At 38.1% G+C, this 18,853-nt stretch overlaps 1 protein-coding gene across 2 annotated transcripts in view; it reads left to right on the top strand.

Moving 5' to 3' along the window:
- Window positions 1-18,853, top strand: part of LOC127881273 (dynamin-like 120 kDa protein, mitochondrial) — a 64,948-nt gene that overhangs the window by 43,024 nt on the left and 3,071 nt on the right. For both annotated transcript variants that reach the window (XM_052429020.1, XM_052429019.1), the window contains 11 exons: window positions 114-178; window positions 608-684; window positions 1,796-1,888; window positions 3,936-4,008; window positions 4,893-5,051; window positions 5,745-5,853; window positions 6,989-7,122; window positions 9,855-9,941; window positions 12,088-12,204; window positions 13,945-14,038; window positions 17,967-18,077. In XM_052429020.1, the coding sequence (XP_052284980.1) occupies window positions 114-178; window positions 608-684; window positions 1,796-1,888; window positions 3,936-4,008; window positions 4,893-5,051; window positions 5,745-5,853; window positions 6,989-7,122; window positions 9,855-9,941; window positions 12,088-12,204; window positions 13,945-14,038; window positions 17,967-18,077 (1,119 nt within the window). The remainder of the gene's footprint in view (window positions 1-113; window positions 179-607; window positions 685-1,795; window positions 1,889-3,935; window positions 4,009-4,892; window positions 5,052-5,744; window positions 5,854-6,988; window positions 7,123-9,854; window positions 9,942-12,087; window positions 12,205-13,944; window positions 14,039-17,966; window positions 18,078-18,853) is intronic.

Genomic DNA, 18,853 nt, shown 5'->3' with positions numbered 1-18,853 from the left:
ACAAGCTTGCGCTCTCGTTTCAAGTTTGCTCATACATAACTATTTAAGGAATTATGTTCTATTTGTGGTTCTTTTTGCACAAAATATGCGGATTTCAATGTTTTTTTTAACAGCTACAAGATATAATCTGGAAACAGAATGGAAAAACAACTTTCCGAGACTTCGAGAATTGGACAGGGTAAGAATGAAAAGTTTAAAATATGACTCTTCGCTTTTGCGGTATTTTTCGTTTAAAGAAAGTCTCTTCTTAGCAAAAATCCAGTATAGGCAGAAAGTGTCGTCCCTGATTAGCCTGTGCCAAGTGCACACTCTAATCTGGGACGACACTTTTAACACACATGCATTAACCCTTTGCATGCTGGCAAATTTGTTGTCTGCTAAAATGTTGTCTGCTGAATTTCTAAAATTAGCATTTTCTTTGATTTAAAAAAAAGAATACTATCAGAATAGCAAACTGTTTGGATCCTGATGAGACGCCACGTTTTGTGGCGTCTCATCTGGATCCAAACTGTTTGCAAAGGCCTTCAAAATTCGGTTCCAGCACTGAAAGAGTTAAACTCACTTTTCACAGAGCACGGCCCATATGTGCCCCTGTCCGTATTTTCAGGATGAGCTGTTTGAGAAGGCCAAGGGTGAAATCCTGGACGAGGTAGTTAGCCTTGGAGCTGTGTCAGCCAAGCAGTGGTAAGTGAGGGCTTTTTTCCAATCTTTTCTGAAGCTGCCTGGCCCCCCATATTTTGTGAAAAAAAAGAAGTTGCAAACTTTTAAAAATTGTGAAAAAATGAGTCAAAAACTGTTCAAAAATGTAAAAAAAAAATGAGTCGCAAACTAATTAAAATTGTGAATCTTTTAAGTAGCACACTTCCGAAATTTGTAAAAAAAGAGAAAAAAAAAAGGCTTTTCTCTGAGAAGGAAAAAAGCAATGTAAGTCCTTTGTTACATTCTAAACACCGTAAACGTGATTTCTTCGTGATATGAAGTGTTGCAAATGCTTAAAATCCACACACAAAAAATGTTGAAATATCTCTTATTTCTTGACTCCATTTATTCAATGGGGATGTTATTTCAAAAATGTGTATTCCTATGTTGGACATTTGTTGAACCATCTACTTGTCCATTGTTGGACATTTGTTGAACCATCTACTTGTCCTATGTTGGACATTTGTTGAACCATCTACTTGTCCTATGTTGGACATTTGTTGAACCATCTACTAATGTTATGTTGGACATTTGTTGAACCATCTACTAATGTTATGTTGGACATTTGTTGAACCATCTACTAATGTTATGTTGGACATTTGTTGAACCATCTACTTGTCTATTGTTGGACATTTGTTGAACCATGTACTGGTCCTATGTTGGACATTTCTTGAACCATCTACTTATGTTATGTTGGATATTTATTGAAGCATCTACTAATGTTATGTTGGACATTTGTTGAACCATGTACTAGTGTTATGATGGACATTTGTTGAACCATCTACTAGTGTTATGATGGACAATTGTTGAACCATCTACTAGTGTTATGATGGACATTTGTTGAACCATCTACTAGTGTTATGACGGACATTTGTTGATCCATCTACTAGTGTAATGATCTACTAGTGTTATGTTGCACATTTGTTGAACCATCTATTAGTGTTATGATGGGCATTTATTGACCCATCTACTTGGCTATTGTTGGACATGTGTTGAACCATCTATTAGTCCTATGTTGTACATTTGTTAAACCATCTACTAGTCCTATTTTGTACATTTGTTGAACCATCTACAAGTCCTATCATTTCCATTCCAGGGAGGAGTTGTTCTACAGAAAGCTTTGGGAGAAGGCAGCCACCTATGTGTTTGAGAACATCTACGTTCCTGCTGCACAGGCTGGAACCATCGGGTCCGTATTAATTAAGCCTTTCCATGGGAAAACTGGGCTTAATGCTTGTGTGCAAAGTGTTGTTCCAGATAAGCCTGTGCAATCTGCACAGGCTAATCAGGGACTGCACTTTCCTCCATGAGCGTATTTTGTTTTAGGAAATGCTTTCATTTTGGTGAAAGATTCTATTAAAAGCAGAAAGTGCCATTCCTGATTAGCATTTGCGGACTTGTTATGCTAATTGCGGATGACACTTTACGCTCATGTATTTATGGCTCATATTGTTAGTGTGCCTTGAGCTGCTTCGTTTGAAAATGAGTTTGAGCACCTTAGGGCTACCTCTCAGCTGTAAAGTCATTGAAAGTGTTGTGATCACATTAGGTGGACAGGGTATAAGCTCCTGACCAGACTGAAGCTATGATGGCTGGATATGACATAAAACGCAGTTTAGCTATGATGGTTGAATATGACATAAAACACAGTTAAGCTATGATGGCTGAATATGACATTAAACACATTTTTTGCATGCTGCAGCTCATTGGTGTTATTAAACCTCCACAATCTTAAGAAAGTAAGAGGTAGATTTACCAGTTGCAAGCGTAACATCTGTCTGTTTGCCTGATCAGATACAAACATTATTGAATAGAGAACTCCTAAACATTTCAATGCCCAAGGCTCAAACTTGCGTGCATTTTCCCTATCAGAGGCGTCAAAGTTCAGGATTATTCCTGAAATCAGGATTTTGGCCCTTAAGGATCAATTTTGATATTGATATAAATCAGAGGTTTTTTTCTGTAATTTTAAGATTATTGTTACAAAATGTCATCTTAAACACAAATTATTTTACTTTGACATATTGTTTACAAAGTTATATACAATAGTAAACAAAGTTACATGAATTATAAACCCTTATTTGCTCTGGTCCGAAAACGATAGGCTTATTTTCAGGATTTTAGATTTTTGCTAATTGACACCCCTGCCTATGTATTTCCATAAGATGAATTTGCAATTTTTATTTTGCTATACTTAAATTTGCTATAGTTATGCCCCCTTAATGCCCCCACTGTCTCACTATATGTGCACATTATACCTTTGCCCTTGTCCGTCAGTTGGTCAGATTTTTGTGTTGGGCACAATTTCAACAGTATTGATGGTCAAATGATGAAACTTTATATACTTGTTAACCCTTTGCATGCTGGGAAATTTGTCATCTGCACAAATGTCGTCTGCTGAATTTCTAAAATTAGCATTTTCTTTGATTTTTTTCAAAGAATACTATCAGAATAGCAAACAGTTTAGATCCTGATGAGACGCCACGTTATGTGGCGTCTCATCTGGATCCAAACTGTTTGCAAAGGCCTTCAAAATTTGGTTCCAGCACTGAAAGGGTTTACCAGCAGATTAATTGTGCACCTGGTCATATTTTACATTAGTGGTGTTTAGAGAAATAGATTGAATGCAACAGCATCAGTGCCCTGTCTACACATGTATAGTTCTACAATTATTTTCAATAACATTATTATTTCAGAGTGCTACATAATAGGGCATCCAGTCCGAGGGGGTATTTAAGTTAATTGTTAAATGGTGAAGCTATTTTATATTGTTAATGTTCCTCTTTTGACAAGACTTTATGTGTGTTGCCATCATGTTTTGAAAATGTGTTTGTTGAGTGAGACTTTGAAATGTTTGTTACAGTATTAGTGGTGATGTTAACAAGATGGATGACTTACGAGAATAGAACAACGGTTAAAGTTTGTTTTCAATAAACACAAACAAGCAGGGTTTTATAAATATGTGTATCTATATAGGAGGGCACTTCATTGGTCTGCTTGGTTAAAAAGAAGTTTTGCTATGAAATGACTAAGAGCTCTTCAGAAACTAAGAACATCTTCTTTGTCAAAGCCAAACATAGGAACATATAAGCTGCTCTCTATGAAAATGGAATTTAATGCATATGCTTAAAGTGTCGTCCCAGATTAGCCTGTGCAGTCTAGGATGACAATTATGCAAATGCATTAAGCCCTGGTTTCCCAGGTCGAAGATCATATAATTCCCTTATATATTTCAGTGAGTTTAACACTATGGTGGATATCAAGTTGACAGAATGGGCCAGTCATGCATTGCCAAAGAAAAGCGTAGAGGTAACGTTTTCAGTTTTATGAAATTACTTGAGCCTAATGTTCTAGGAAATCTTGGCTTTATGCATGTGCGTAAAGTGTCGTCCCAGATTAGCCTTTGTTATTTACACAGGCTTATCAGGTTTGATTCATTCAGAATTTAGGGAATTTTTTGTTTAAAAGCAGTCACTTTGAACCAAAAATTAAGTTTAGGCGGAAATTTTTGTCACTGATTTGCCTGTGCTGACTGCATAGGTCACTCTGTTATGTCACTTCACCCACATGCATTTAGCCCAGTTTTAATGAACGAGGCTTAATTGAAGCTTAAATTGATGCTTTTTTAAAGCAAAATGTGTTTAAGTGAGACTCCCTTTTGTTTTTTACCGTCAGCCTCTTATAAAATACTAAAAACCAAATGGGAATTTTGTTAAATTTGGTGAAATTTTCTGATGTATAACGACAACAACTTACCATAGTGTTGGCCATGAACATAGGTAAAACTGATTTCTGACTGGGAATAGAAATGGGGTCACACATTCTGACGTGTAAACAGCACATAGGGAAGAAATTGAAATACCGGGCGAAAACTGATGCAGACTATACTTAATACATAAGTAAAAAATGGCAAATTTCAACCCTTTCCCCCATAAGAAGCAATGTGAAATTGGCTTTTGCAAACAGCATAAAACTAGAACAGCTTGCGAGTGACTCGCAGTCTGTACATGTTTTATGCTGTTTGCTGCTCATCAGTATCAAATGTATAGAAATGAAGCCTTAACAACTTGAATCTAGTAAGAAAGGTCTTAAATTAAATTGAACTTTCTTAGGGACAACAAATGCGTGAAGATACATATCTAAGTGGAAAAATTGTTAAATGGACTAAGTTTTGCTTTGCGTGTACCTGTTAGGTGGGTTGGGACGTGCTACACCAGGAGTTTTCTCGCCTTGTGGAGAAGGACACTAAGAGAGGCAGTGAGCTGGATGAGGTGTTCAACAAACTCAAGATCGCCGTCATCGACTCGTCTAAGTCTACGCATCACTGGGATCCTAAGGCAGAGGAAAGTCTGGTAGGTTCACTAGCGGGGCATAGCATGGTCAGTTTCAATACCAGTTAGCCCAGCTCTTGGAAAATGGGGTCTTAACCCTTTGCATGCTGGGAAATTTGTTGTCTGCTAAAATGTCGTCTGCTGAATTTCTAAAATAAGCATTTTCTTTGATTTTTTTCAAAGAATACTATCAGAATGGCAAACAGTTTGGATCCTGATGAGACGCCACGTTCTGTGGCGTCTCATCTGGATCCAAACTGTTTGCAAAGGCCTTCAAAATTCAGTTCCAGCACTGAAAGAGTTAATGCATTTGTGTAGTTTTGTCTCAGATTAGCCTTTGCAGTCCACTTCTTCACAAAGGACTGTGTTCTTGTACCATGTCAGCGTGTATGATTGATGTCTTATTGTTATTTCAAAAGGAAGTATTGTGTACCTGTCCCATTTCAGTGTGTTATTGCTGTGTTATTGTTTCTTCACAAAGTTGGTTGTTTCTGTCCCTTTTTTAGTCATATTGTGACCTCACAATGTGGGTAGTTTCTCTCCTACCGTAATTACCTTAGGTTTTCAGACACGCTAAATTTTCGTACACCCCCTTTTATAGCAAATATAATTAATTTTTTGGCCTCTAAATTTTCTGACATGCAGATATTTCTTCCCATTTCAGTGTGTATGATTTGTCATATTGTTACCTCACAAAGTTCCCTCCCCTTTCAGCGTGTGATCCAGAGGAACATTCTGGAGGACAGATCTGTGCATGACAAACAGCAGTGGGACGCCTCTATAGCCTTCATGGAGGAGACTCTGAAAGAACAGCTCCGGAGAAGTAGGTGACTTTTCAAACCTCAGAGGGTAAAGGGAATTGTTTGTGAAATATCATATATTTGTGCCTTTACACTACCAAACTTCCATACTTTTTATCTAACCTGGACGTTTACCCTATTTGGCAACATAAAAATCTGGCTTAAATGTGGGTGTGTTTTTTTCATATAGTGTAGTATAAATATTCCTTGTTGAGTCATATACATATCCAGGTGACAATTTGAGAGGATGATTGTTTGCCTTTCTCATCATTTACCTGATACTTGTAAACTTGTTAAGCATATGCTTAACCCTTTGCATGCTGGGAAATTTGTCGTCTGCTAAAATGTCTTCTGCTGAATTTCTAAAATTAGCATTTTCTTTGATTTTTTTTCAAAGAATACTATCAGAATAGCAAACAGTTTGGATCCAGATGAGACGCCACGTTCTGTGGCGTCTCATCTGGATCCAAACTGTTTGCAAAGGCCTTTAAAATTCAGCTTCAGCGCTTTAAGGGTTAAGCGCATGCATTAAGCCCTGGTTTTCTAGAGCGCAGCAGAGGGAAGCCTCTATAGGTTAAAGTAACCCTCAACTGGGCTCGAACCACAGACCATCGGAGTAAAAGTCTATCGCTTAGACCACTCGGCCATCCGTGCTCTTACAATGAGTGATTTATTGTATACATAATATTAGAGAAAGGCCCCTTCCCCTAAAAGAAGTTCTTTAAAATGATGCAATTTTTCCACAAATTTCATACTTACGTTCCCAAATTATTTCCCCTTTTTCCGTTTTTGTCGATAATTATTTCCTCACAATTGAAGGTCAGGCCCTTTCCCCAAATTAAGAAGAAAAAAACTGGTATGGAGAAAGCTAGTGTAAAATTGCTGGGTGCTGAGCAATATTTCTTTTTGCTTCCAATATGCTGCCCATCTGGTCTGGTCCACACAAAAATAGTGAACATTTGGTGAATATTCAATGGAAAACAGAAATATTACTTTATCAAATACCTTAATTGCAAATGTTGAAATTAAAAAAGTCCTATGTTCCTAAAAGTGTGGATCTTGGAACTGTGTAGACTGCACATGCTTATCTGGGACAAAACTTTATGCAAAAGCATTAAGCCCAGTTTTGCCACAATGAGGATCTTATCTCCGTTTCAGACCAGGAGACCCTGAAGGATCTCACTGGTCCCGGCACGTGGGAGCAATGGTGGCATTGGCGACACAAGACCACAGAGCACCGCAACAGGATAGCCACGAAACACGAGTTGGAGAAGCTACTCAAACCTCAGACGGTACAGGAACTGTCTATTTAACACATTGAATATAAATAAACTTTGCAAACAGCAAGAGGTAGGAGAACTGTCCATTAAACACATTGAATGTAAAAACACTTTACAAACAGCAGACGGTACGAGAACTGTCCATTAAACACATTGAATGTAAAAGCACTTTACAAAACAGCAGACGGTACGAGAACTGTCCTTTAAACACATTGAATGTAAATACCCTTTACAAATCCCCAGACAGTACAAGAACTGTCCATTAAACACATTTAATAGAACTGCACTTTACAAACTCCCAGATGGTACAGGAACTGTCCATTAAACATATTGAATATAAATACACTTTACAAACCTCAGACCGTACAAGAACTGTCCATTAAACACATTGAATAGAAATGCACTTTACAAACTCCCAGATGGTACAGGAACTGTCCATTAAACATATTGAATATAAATACACTTTACAAACCTCAGACCGTACAAGAACTGTCCATTAAACACATTGAATAGAAATGCACTTTACAAACTCCCAGACGGTACGAGAACTGTCCATTAAACACAAAGAATGTAAATACGCTTTACAAATCTCAGACAGGGCAAGAACTGTCCATTAAACACATAGCATATAAATACCCTTTAAAAACTCCCAGACAGTACGAGAACTGTTAATTCAACACATTGAATGTAGATATTCCTTTCAAACCTCAGAGGGTATGAGACAATTTTTCATGAAACATATGGAAAATAAACAAACCTCAGATGGTTAAGAGAACTTTCTGTGAAATGCCATTGAAAATAAACACACTTTTCAGATGTCAGATGGGTTTGAGAATAATTTTAACTATTTTTCTGGATTTTTATACCCCCACAAACGAAGTTTAGGGGGGTATATAGGAGTGAACTTGCCTGTCGGTCGGTCTGTTGGTCTGTCTATTGGTTCGTATTAAGTGTCCGCTCTCTAATTCAAGTAGTTTTCATCCGATCTTCACCAAACTGGGTCAGAAGTTGGATCTACATGATGTCTAGGAAAAGTTCGAACATGGGCCTTGCCGGGTCAAAAACTAAATCACGGGGTCACTTAGTGCGTTTTAAACATTCAGCATGTTGTCTGCTCTCTAATTCAAGTAGTTTTCATCCGATTTCACCAAACTTGGTCAGAAGTTGTATCTAGATGATCTTAAGGCCAAGTTTGAACATGGGCCTTGCCGGGTCAAAAACTAGGTCACGGGGTCACAGTGTGCTTTTTTTAACATTCAGCATGGTGTCCTCTCTTATTCAATTATTTTTCATCCGATCTTCACCAAACTTGGTCAGAAGTTTTATCTAGATGATCTGAAGGCCAAGTTTGAACATGGGCCATGCTAAATCAAAAACTAGGTCACAGGGTCACTTAGTATGTTTTACACATTGAGCATGGTGTCCGCTCTCTATTTCAAGTAGTTTAAATCGACTCTTCACCACACTTGGTCAGAAGTTGTAACTAGATGATGTGTAGGTCAAGTTCGAACATGGGCCATGCCGGGTCAAAAACTAGGTCACGGGGTCACTTAGTGTGTTTTAAACTTCACCATGTTGTCCGCTCTCTAATTAAAGTAGTTTTTATCCAATCTTCACCAAAATTGGTCAGAAGTTGTATCTTGATAATGTCTAGGGCAAGTTTGAATATAGGTCATGCCGGGTAAAAAACTAGGTCACGGGGTATCTTAGTGCGTTTTAAACCTCACAATGTTGTCCGCTCTCTAATTCAAGTAGTTTTCATCCAATCTTCACCAAACTTGGTCAGAAGCTGTATCTAGATGATGTCTAGGTCAAGTTACACTGTCAAGAATGATTTGCATTCAAGCTTTATATCCCTGTCATATTTTTTAGCTCGGCTGTTTTCGGATAAACCCGAGGTATTGTCATAGCCAGCTCGTCTTGTCGCATTGAACAGGATGTCCCTTTAGTGTATATTTGTCCCTTTACAATGCCAAACTTTCATACTTTTTCTCCAGCCTGCTTATGTACCCCCTCATTGTATACATTATTTTCAGACACACCACCCAACATTGTATACATAATTTACAGACATACCGTCAATTATTGTATACATTTTTTCAGACACACCACCCATATTTGTATACATTATTTTCAGAAACACTGTCCATCATTGTATAGATTATTTTCAGACACACTGCCCATCATTGTATACATTATTTTCAGACACACTGCCTATCGTTGTATACATTATTTTCAGACACACCACCCATAATTGTATACATAATTTTCAGACACTCCACCAATTGTTGTATAAATCATTTTCAGACACACCGACCATCGTTGTTTATGTAATTTTCAGACACACTGCCCATCCTTGTATACACAAGTTTCAGACACATCGCCAATCGTTGTATACATTATTTTTAGACACACTGTCTATTCTTGTATTTATATATTTAGACACACTGCCTATCATTGTATACATTATTTTCAGACACACTGCCTCTAGTTGTATACATTATTTTCAGACACACTGCCTATAATTGTATTCATATATTCAGATACACCGCCCATTTTTGTAGACATTATTTTAAGACACACAGCCCATCATTGTACACATCATTTTCAGACAAACCGTCCATCGTTGTATATGTAATTTTAAGACACACTGCCTATCATTGTATACATTTTTCAGACACACTGTCCATCGTTGTTCACATAATTGTAGAGATTTCTTAATGAGATTTATACCTACTATTCAGACTCACCGGCCCTCGCTGTCCCAGGATGAGGTGACCACTGTGAGACAGACCCTACAGTCACAGGGACTCGAAGTGGACACAGAGTTTGTAAGTCATCTATACAGTCCTGAAAAGTTATAGCAGATAGAGAATATTATATAAGTTATACCCCCACAAACAAAGTTTAGGGGGGTATATAGGAGTGAGCTTGTCTGTCTGTCGGTCCGTATTAAGTGTCCGCTCTCTAATTCAAGTTGTTTTCATCCGATCTTCACCAAACTTGGTCAGAAGTTGTATCTAGATGATGCTAGGCCAAGTTTGAACATTGGTCATGGCAGGTCAAAAACTAGGTCACGGGGTCACTAAGTGCGTTTTAAACATTGAGCATGGTGTCCGCTCTCTAATTAAAGTAGTTTTCATCCGAGCTTAACCAAACTTGGTCAGAAGTTGTATCTAGATGATGTCTAGGCCAAGTTCAAACATGGGTCATGGCAGGTCAAAAACTAAGTCACGGGTCACTTAGTGCGTTTTAAACATTGAGCATGGTGTCCGCTCTATAATTAAAGTAGTTTTCATCTGAGCTTCACCAAACTTGGTCAGATGTTGTATCTAGATGATGTCTAGGCCAAGTTCGGAACATTGGTCATGGCAGGTCAAAAACTAGGTCACGGGGTCACTTAGTGCGTTTTAAACATTGAGCATGGTGTCTGATCTCTAATTCAAGCAGTTTTCATCAGATCTTCACCAAACTTGGTCAGAAGTTGTATCTAGTTGATGTCTAGATCAAGTTTGAATATGGGTTATGTTGGATCAAAAACTAGGTCATTTAGTGCGTTTTAAACATTCAGCATGTTGTCTGCTCTCTGATTCAAGTACTTTTCATCCAATATCTTTACCAATCTTGGTCAGAAGTTTTATGATCTCAACGCCAAGTTTGAATATGGGCCATGCTGAGCCAAAAACTAGGTCACGGGGTCACTGAATGCGTTATTTAACATTTAAGCATGATGTCTGCTCTCTAATTCAAGTAGTTTTCATCCGATCTTCACCATACTTGGTCAGAAGTTGTTTCTAGATGATGTGTAGGTCAAGTTAGAACATGGGCCATGCCGGGTCAAAAACTAGGTCATTGGGTCACTTAGTGCTTTTTAAACATTGAGCATGTTGTCGGCTGTTTTTTGTGAAGACAACATGCAAAATATTCTGTGTCAATGCGGCATGTGGGGGTTTTCGTCACGTCTGTGACAAAGCTCTAGTTTCATTTTGTACTTGAATTTATCTGACAAGATGAAAAGGTTCACATGGCAAGGCTTGACATGAAGAAGCAGTGTAAAGGCTGGCAGGCAAGTACTAGTTTACATAACATCCAGAATTTCTTGTTATTAAATGTATATCATTGAGCTGTAGAATTAAAGTAGTAATGTAGCTTTAATGAACTGTTTCTTTCTTGAAAGATCTGGCATGGAAATGAGGAACATTCTGGGAAAAAGGGCTAAATGCATTTGTGTTAAACGTCATCCCTGATTACACTGTGCATTTTGCACATGCTAATCAGGGACTACACTTCGCTTATAGGGCATTTGTTGTTGTAAAGAATGTCTCTTCTACATGTAAGCAGGAAAGTCTCATCTAAGCAAAAATGCAGTTAAAGGTGGAAATTGTTGTCCCTGATAAGCTTGTGTGAAATGCAAAGGCTAATCTGGGACAACAGTTTACACACATGCATTAAGCCCTGAACATATTATACACATTATTGTGCCCTGTCTTGCAGGTGAAAGAGACGGGGTACCATGTGTACGGGAATGTACTATACACATTATTGTTGTGCCCTGTCTTGCAGGTTAAAGAGATGGGGTACCATGTGTACGGGAATGTACTATACACATTATTGTTGTGCCCTGTCTTGCAGGTTAAAGAGATGGGGTACCATGTGTACGGGAATGTACTATACACATTATTGTTGTGCCCTGTCTTGCAGGTTAAAGAGATGGGGTACCATGTGTACGGGAATGTACTATACACATTATTGTTGTGCCCTGTCTTGCAGGTTAAAGAGATGGGGTACCATGTGTACGGGAATGTACTATACACATTATTGTTGTGCCCTGTCTTGCTGGTTAAAGAGATGGGGTACCATGTGTACGGGAATGTACTATACACATTATTGTTGTGCCCTGTCTTGCAGGTTAAAGAGATGGGGTACCATGTGTACGGGAATGTACTATACACATTATTGATGTACCCTATCTTGCAGATAAAAGAGACGTGGTACCATGTGTTCCGGGAGCGGTTTATTCTGAAGTCCCTACAGCAGTGTGCAGACTGCAAGAAGGGCTTCTACCACTACCAGAATGCCATACCTAACTCTGGGGTATGAAGACAGAAACAAGGCTGTAAATAAATATGATCTATGGTATGGGAAAACGGGTCTAAATGGATATGCATAAAGTGTCTTCCAAGATTAGAATGTGCAATTGTAACTCAGGGGTAAGGAGACACTTTGGAAATGGACAGAACCGGATGGAAGTATATACATTACTATCTTCTCTATGGACGAGTACATTGCACAAAAGTTTTTTTTAGTTAGCAAAGGTTCCATTTATTGCCTTATCTTCATTTAACTTGATCAGAACATTTGTCCTAGTGAAATCTCAGCCAAGTTAGAAACTGGGTAACATGTGATTTAAAACTATTTCTCAACATATTGGAAAATCTGGTGAATACACTATAGGCCACATTTATTGCCCAATATCATGAAACTTTGTTAGAAATTTGTCCCAATGAAATCTTGGCAGATAAAAAGTTGTCCATTTGGGATTAAAAACTAGGTCACTTGGTTAAATGAAATAAAAATGCTTTTCAACACTCTAGAGGCCATATTTATTTCCAAATCTTTATGAATATTGGAAAGGGCATTTATTCCATCTCAAATTCGGTCACTTGGGTCAAAAACTGGCCTCTAGGATAAATGACAGAAAAAGCTTGTGAACACTCTGAGATCACATGTGATCCCAATCAAAAAATATTAAGAACTTTGGTCCCTATATTGTCTTTGAGTCACAAGGGGTGCAAACTAGGTTGCTAGATCAAATTAAAGGTAAAGCCTGATGCCAGTGATATTTTTACAAATGTTCTAATCTAAGTTCTGGGACTCGATAACTTGCAAATCTATGAGTCCCCGAATTGAAAGAATGAGTCCAAATATTAAACGATATTATTTTTTGAGAAATTTCAATGCATTTTTGTGACTCATTTATTTTTGCATCCCTAGAGGTTTTTGTGAGTCCAGGACGCAGGACGCGCAGGTAAAAATATCATTGCATATCTCAGCCGAGTTTGAAACTGGGTCTCATGGCTTCAAAACTAAGGCACTTGGTCAGACCATTGTACTTATAATATCTGGGCCTAAGATCGTGATGGTGTAATGGATATGATGTCCTCCCAACAACTGGGAGGTCACGAGTTCAATCCCGACTGTGGGAGAGGTTTTTAGATCTCCCCCAAATAGGCAAAGTACTGGTTCTAGGCCCAGAAAATGGACTCAAGGCATTTAAATAATTAGTAAGTACTTTGAATGCAATTGAGCTAAAATAAATAGGTTTAAACTAAACTAATAGGCGGAGGGATATTGTTTTGGTGTTGTCCGTCCATCCGTCCGTCTTTCCATCCATCCGTCTTTCCATCCATCCGTCCGGCCGGCACTTTTGTGTCTGGAGCCATATCTTGGAAGTGCTTTTGCGGGTTTCATTGAAACTTGGTATGATTATATATATGGATAAGAGGATGATGCACGCCAAATGGCATTGTACACCATCTGTTAATAACGGAGTTATGGCCCTTTGTATCTTGAAAAAATGCTTTTTTGAGTGTCAAATATAACACTTTTGTGTCCTGAAGCATATTGGCGGGGGATATCAATTCAATGAATTTGCTTGTTTATTACCTCCCTTAGTCTTCATTACAGCCGGACTGTTTATTACCTCCCTTTGTCTTCCTAATAGCAGGACTGTTTATTACCTACTTTGTATTCCTTACAGAAGGATTGTCTATTACCTCCCTTTGTTGCCCTTACAGCTGGATTGTCTATTACCTCCCTTTGTCTTCCTTTCAGCTGGACTGTCATGAGGTGGTTCTGTTCTTTCGCCTCCAGAGGATGCTGTCAGTGACCAGTAATGCTCTACGACAGCAAGTGGTCAATAACGAGGGTATGAACCTTATCTTTAGCTCTTAATATTCCAGCCTTGTTTGAGATTAAAACTGAGCTTAATGCATGTGCGTTAAGTGTCGTCTCAGATTAGCCTGTCCAGTCTGCACAAGCTAAAGTTGTCCCTGATTGACCTGGGCAAAATGTACAGGCTAATCTGGTACAAGACTATGCTTATGCGTTAAGCTTTGTTTTCACAGATTGCGGCATATTCAATATGAGATATCCTACTCACCTATTTGTCGGTGTTTGGTTATATTATGGTAAAGGCAAGCGTGCATCAACTCAATATCAGTATTTTTAACCAGGTTTTCCGAAGGAAATTAACCAGGTTTTCCGAAGGAAATTAACCAGGTTTTCCGAAGGAAAAAACTGGTTATTAGATTGGCGAATGCGGGCGGGCTGGCGGGCGGGCGGAACAAGCTTGTCCGGGCCATAACTATGTCGTTCATTGTCAGATTTTAAAATCATTTGGCACATTTGTTCACCATCATTGGACGGTGTGTTGCGCGAAATAATTACGTCAATATCTCCAAGGTCAAGGTCACACTTTGAGTTCAAAGGTCAAAAATGGCCATAAATGAGCTTGTCCTGGCCATAACTATGTCATTCATTGTGAGATTTTAAAATCATTTGGCACATTTGTTCACCATCATGGGAGGGTGTGTCGCATGAAAGAATCACGTCAATATCTCCAATGTCAAGGTCGCCACGACTAAAAATAGATTTTTTTTAAAAACAAACTTACAAAGGGGGTTAATTTTGTTTGTTCATTTCAAAAGTTCAGTTTGAGTTTTCTCCCTTTATCAGATTTTTTTTTCACAATGAAAACCTTATTTTGTGACAATTTTGTCCCTTGTTACTACTGGTATTCAATTGTAAACGTAAAAATGTGTTTGGAGTGATTGTATGCGTTTTTCAACCAATTATGCCCATAATTCAGCACAAGTATAGCCCTTATGATTACAAAGCACACTGTCTAAGGACAGCCCATGTTACATGTGATAGTGCTTAAGATGCATATTGTGATAAGGCATGATAACTAACTGGTAAATTATGCCTCCTGCATAATTATTTTTAAAACACCCTTAAAGTGGAAAGCATTGAAGGGCATTGTTCACAAGTTTGGGCATATTTTTATAGTCTAGCACCTAAACCAGTTGCCCATTCAGACCTATACTTATTTAACTCTTTCCCACTTAGAAGCAATGTGAAAATGGCTATGTGCAAACAGCATAAAACCAGAATAGCCAGCGAGTAACTTAATTTGTAATTATAATGATTTATTAATAAAAATGATTGTATAATAAAAGTGAGCCTTGCTCTGTGAAAAAAAGGGGCTTAATGCATATGCGTACAGTGTAATTCCATACATGCCTGTGCAGGACGCAAAGGCTACCGTAATTACTCTATGTTTTCGGACTCTAAATTTTCTGACACCCCTTTTTTTCTAACCAAAAATAATTATTTTTCGTGACTCTTAATTTTCGGACACACGAGTTTACGTCCATAATTAATGTCTCTAAGTTTTCGGACAGTATATTTATGCCCCCTTTCGAAAAAGAGGGGGTATATTGCTTTGCTCATGTCGGTCGGTGGGTCCGTCTGTCCGTCCACCAGGTGGTTTCCGGATGATAACTCAAGAACGCTTGGGGCTAGGATCATGAAACTTCATAGGTACATTGATCATGACTCGCAGATGACCCCTATTGATTTTGAGGTCACTAGGTCAAAGGTCAAGGTCACAGGTGAAGGTCACAGTTACTGGAAATAGGCATTTTAAGGATTTAGCATGGTTCAAACAAGGGAAACAACTACGGTTTATGCATGTTCTTTTTATTACAGATTTGCCTCCCTTTAATTCATTCCAAATCTCATTTTACAGCAGAGATTCCAAATCTGACCTGTAAATGAGCCCCATATTTACTGCCAGTGCTAGGTTACCTTTTCCCATTTGATCATTCTTAAGTATTGGTATTGTAATGCTGCTACTGCTGCTGCTACTGCTACTGCTACTACTACTACTACTACTACTACTACTACTACTACTACTACTACTACTACTTCCACTACTACTACGACTACGACTACTACTACTACTACTACTACTACTACTACTACTTCTACTACTACTACTACTACTACTACTACTACTACTACTACTACTACTCTACTACTACTACTACTACTACTACTACTACTACTACTACTACTACTACTACTACGACTACTACTACCGGTACTACTACTACTACTACTACTACTATTACTTCTACTACTACTTCTACGACTACTATTACTACTACTACTACAACACCACCACCACCACCACCACCTTCACCACCACCACCACCACCACTTATTCTACCATGTCTACTATTACTACTTCTACTTCTACTGCCACGACTACTACTTCTTCTACTACTACTACTACTACTACTACTACTACTACTACTACTACTACTACTACTACTACTACTACTAATCCTTCTACTACTACTACTACTACTACTACTACTACTACTACTACTACTACTACTACTACTACTTCTACTACTACTACTACTACTACTACTACTACTACTACTACTACTACTACTACTACTACTACTACTACTACTACTACTACTACTACTACTACTACTACTACTACTACTACTACTACTACTACTACTACTACTACTACTACTACTACTACTACTACTACTACTACACCACCATTCACAGTGACAAAAAACGTATTCACACAATGGCTGCTACTACAACTTATAGCCCATATAGGGGGGCATGCATGTTTTACAAACAGCCCTTGTTTACAGCGCTATTTTACCAAATTTCGGTCTTGTTTTCGATATCTAATGACACTTCGATCATGGGGTTTTACAACCAGATTAACATCATAAAACATGGCAGGTGACTGCCTGAGGGCAACAGACCATTACATTTGCGTAATTGTGTAATGGTAATAAGAAGGTTATTTGTTCGGTGTGTTATGTAACAAAGCTTGTTGATTTCATGTTTACAATTCGTGTTTATAAATATGATTTAATGACTGTGTGTTTATGGCATGGTATTTTACAAGCGCGTGCTATTACCGGTAGTCAATGATAACATTGACGCTATTTTCGGACACTTCAATTTTCGACTCTAAGTTTTCGGACACCTGTATTTTGTGAATATTTTTCGTATCTAGGTTTTCGGACACGATTTTTTTTAATTTTTTTTAAGTGTCCGAAAACATAGAGTAATTACGGTAATCATCGACAACATTTTCAAAGGCTCTCCATAGCCAAAATCCAGATAAGGCAGAAAGTGTTGCCCTGATAAGCCCATGCTTACTTGTTAGTCTAATCTGGGGGCGACACTTTATGTGCATGCACTAAGCTCTGATTTCACCGAGTGAGGTTCGTTTTTATGAAACCATCATTTTCAATAATAATACATTATAAAAATAAATTATTTAATCTGGGACCACACTCTATGCACATGCATTAATGCCAGTTTCCCTGGAGCAAGTCTCAAGTATTAATGAAAAAGATGAAATTAAATTAATACCTGTATTAATTACTGATTTCAGCGCGCAGGCTGGAGATAAATACCTGTCACAATTACTGATTTCAGTGCACAGGCTAGAAATAAATACCTGTCATTATTACTGATTTCAGCGCGCCGGCTGGAGATAAATACCTGTCACAATTACTGATTTCAGTGCACAGGCTAGAAATAAATACCTGTCATAATTACTGATTTCAGCACGCAGGCTGGAGATAAATACCTGTCACAATTACTGATTTCAGTGCACAGGCTAGAAATAAATACCTGTCATAATTACTGATTTCAGCATGCAGGCTGGAGATAAATACCTGTCACAATTACTGATTTCAGCACGCAGGCTGGAGATAAATACCTGTCTTAATTACTTATTTCAGCGCGCAGGCTGGAGAGGATCATAAAGGATGTACTGGATGACTTTGGTGAGGACACGGATCGCTTGAAGAGATTGCTAACGGGCCGACCTGTAGAACTGGCAGAGGAACTCAGTATGTTGTGGTTTTACACCTATTTATTTCAGCTCCATTGCATAGAAAGCCTAATGCTTATTGAAATGCTTGCGCGTCTGATTCCTGGGTAGAACCAGTAATTGATGTCTATTGGTAAGATCTTAAGAACGCTTCAAAGTGGGTATCCAACCAGCGACCCCCTGGTTGCTAAGTGGAGACCATTTCTAACACGCCATGGTTTAGTATATTGTGGTAGATACAAAAATCTGCCTACTTTTATCTCATAATTGATAGGTTTGAACCTACTTAGGTTTCTTATTTAGGCATATGCAGACACTCTTGTCTGTTTCCTGGTAAGAAATTTCTGTTTTAAGAAAGACCCTGTGAATTCTGCCAGAGTGGGGTTTGATCACAGAACCTCCTGATTGCCAGGCAAACACTTTATCGACTACGCTATAGTGGCTTTAAATAGTTTGAATGAAGAGTTTGTGTTGCATTTTGGAAAGCCCTTCTTTTTAAACTGAAGTAAAGCTCTTATTATAGCCTGTGAAGTTGAAGTAAAGTTCTTAAATACTTATTGTAAAACTGTAGTCAAGTTCTCAAATACTTATTGTATAACTGAAGTCAAGTTCTTAAATACATTTGTAAAACTGTAGTCAAGTTCTTAAATACATATTGTCAAACTGTAGTAAAGTTCTTAATTACATATATTTTAAAACTACAGTAAAGTTCCTATAAACATAATGTAAAACTACAGTATAGTTTGTAAGTACATATCATACATCCCTAGTAAAGTTCTTATTTAAATACATAGC

This window comes from Dreissena polymorpha, chromosome 5 (assembly GCF_020536995.1).
Source record: "Dreissena polymorpha isolate Duluth1 chromosome 5, UMN_Dpol_1.0, whole genome shotgun sequence".
Taxonomy (NCBI): Eukaryota; Metazoa; Mollusca; class Bivalvia; order Myida; family Dreissenidae; genus Dreissena; species Dreissena polymorpha.
Note: the sequence above shows the minus strand (reverse complement) of the source record. Positions and strands in the feature narration are given on the sequence as shown.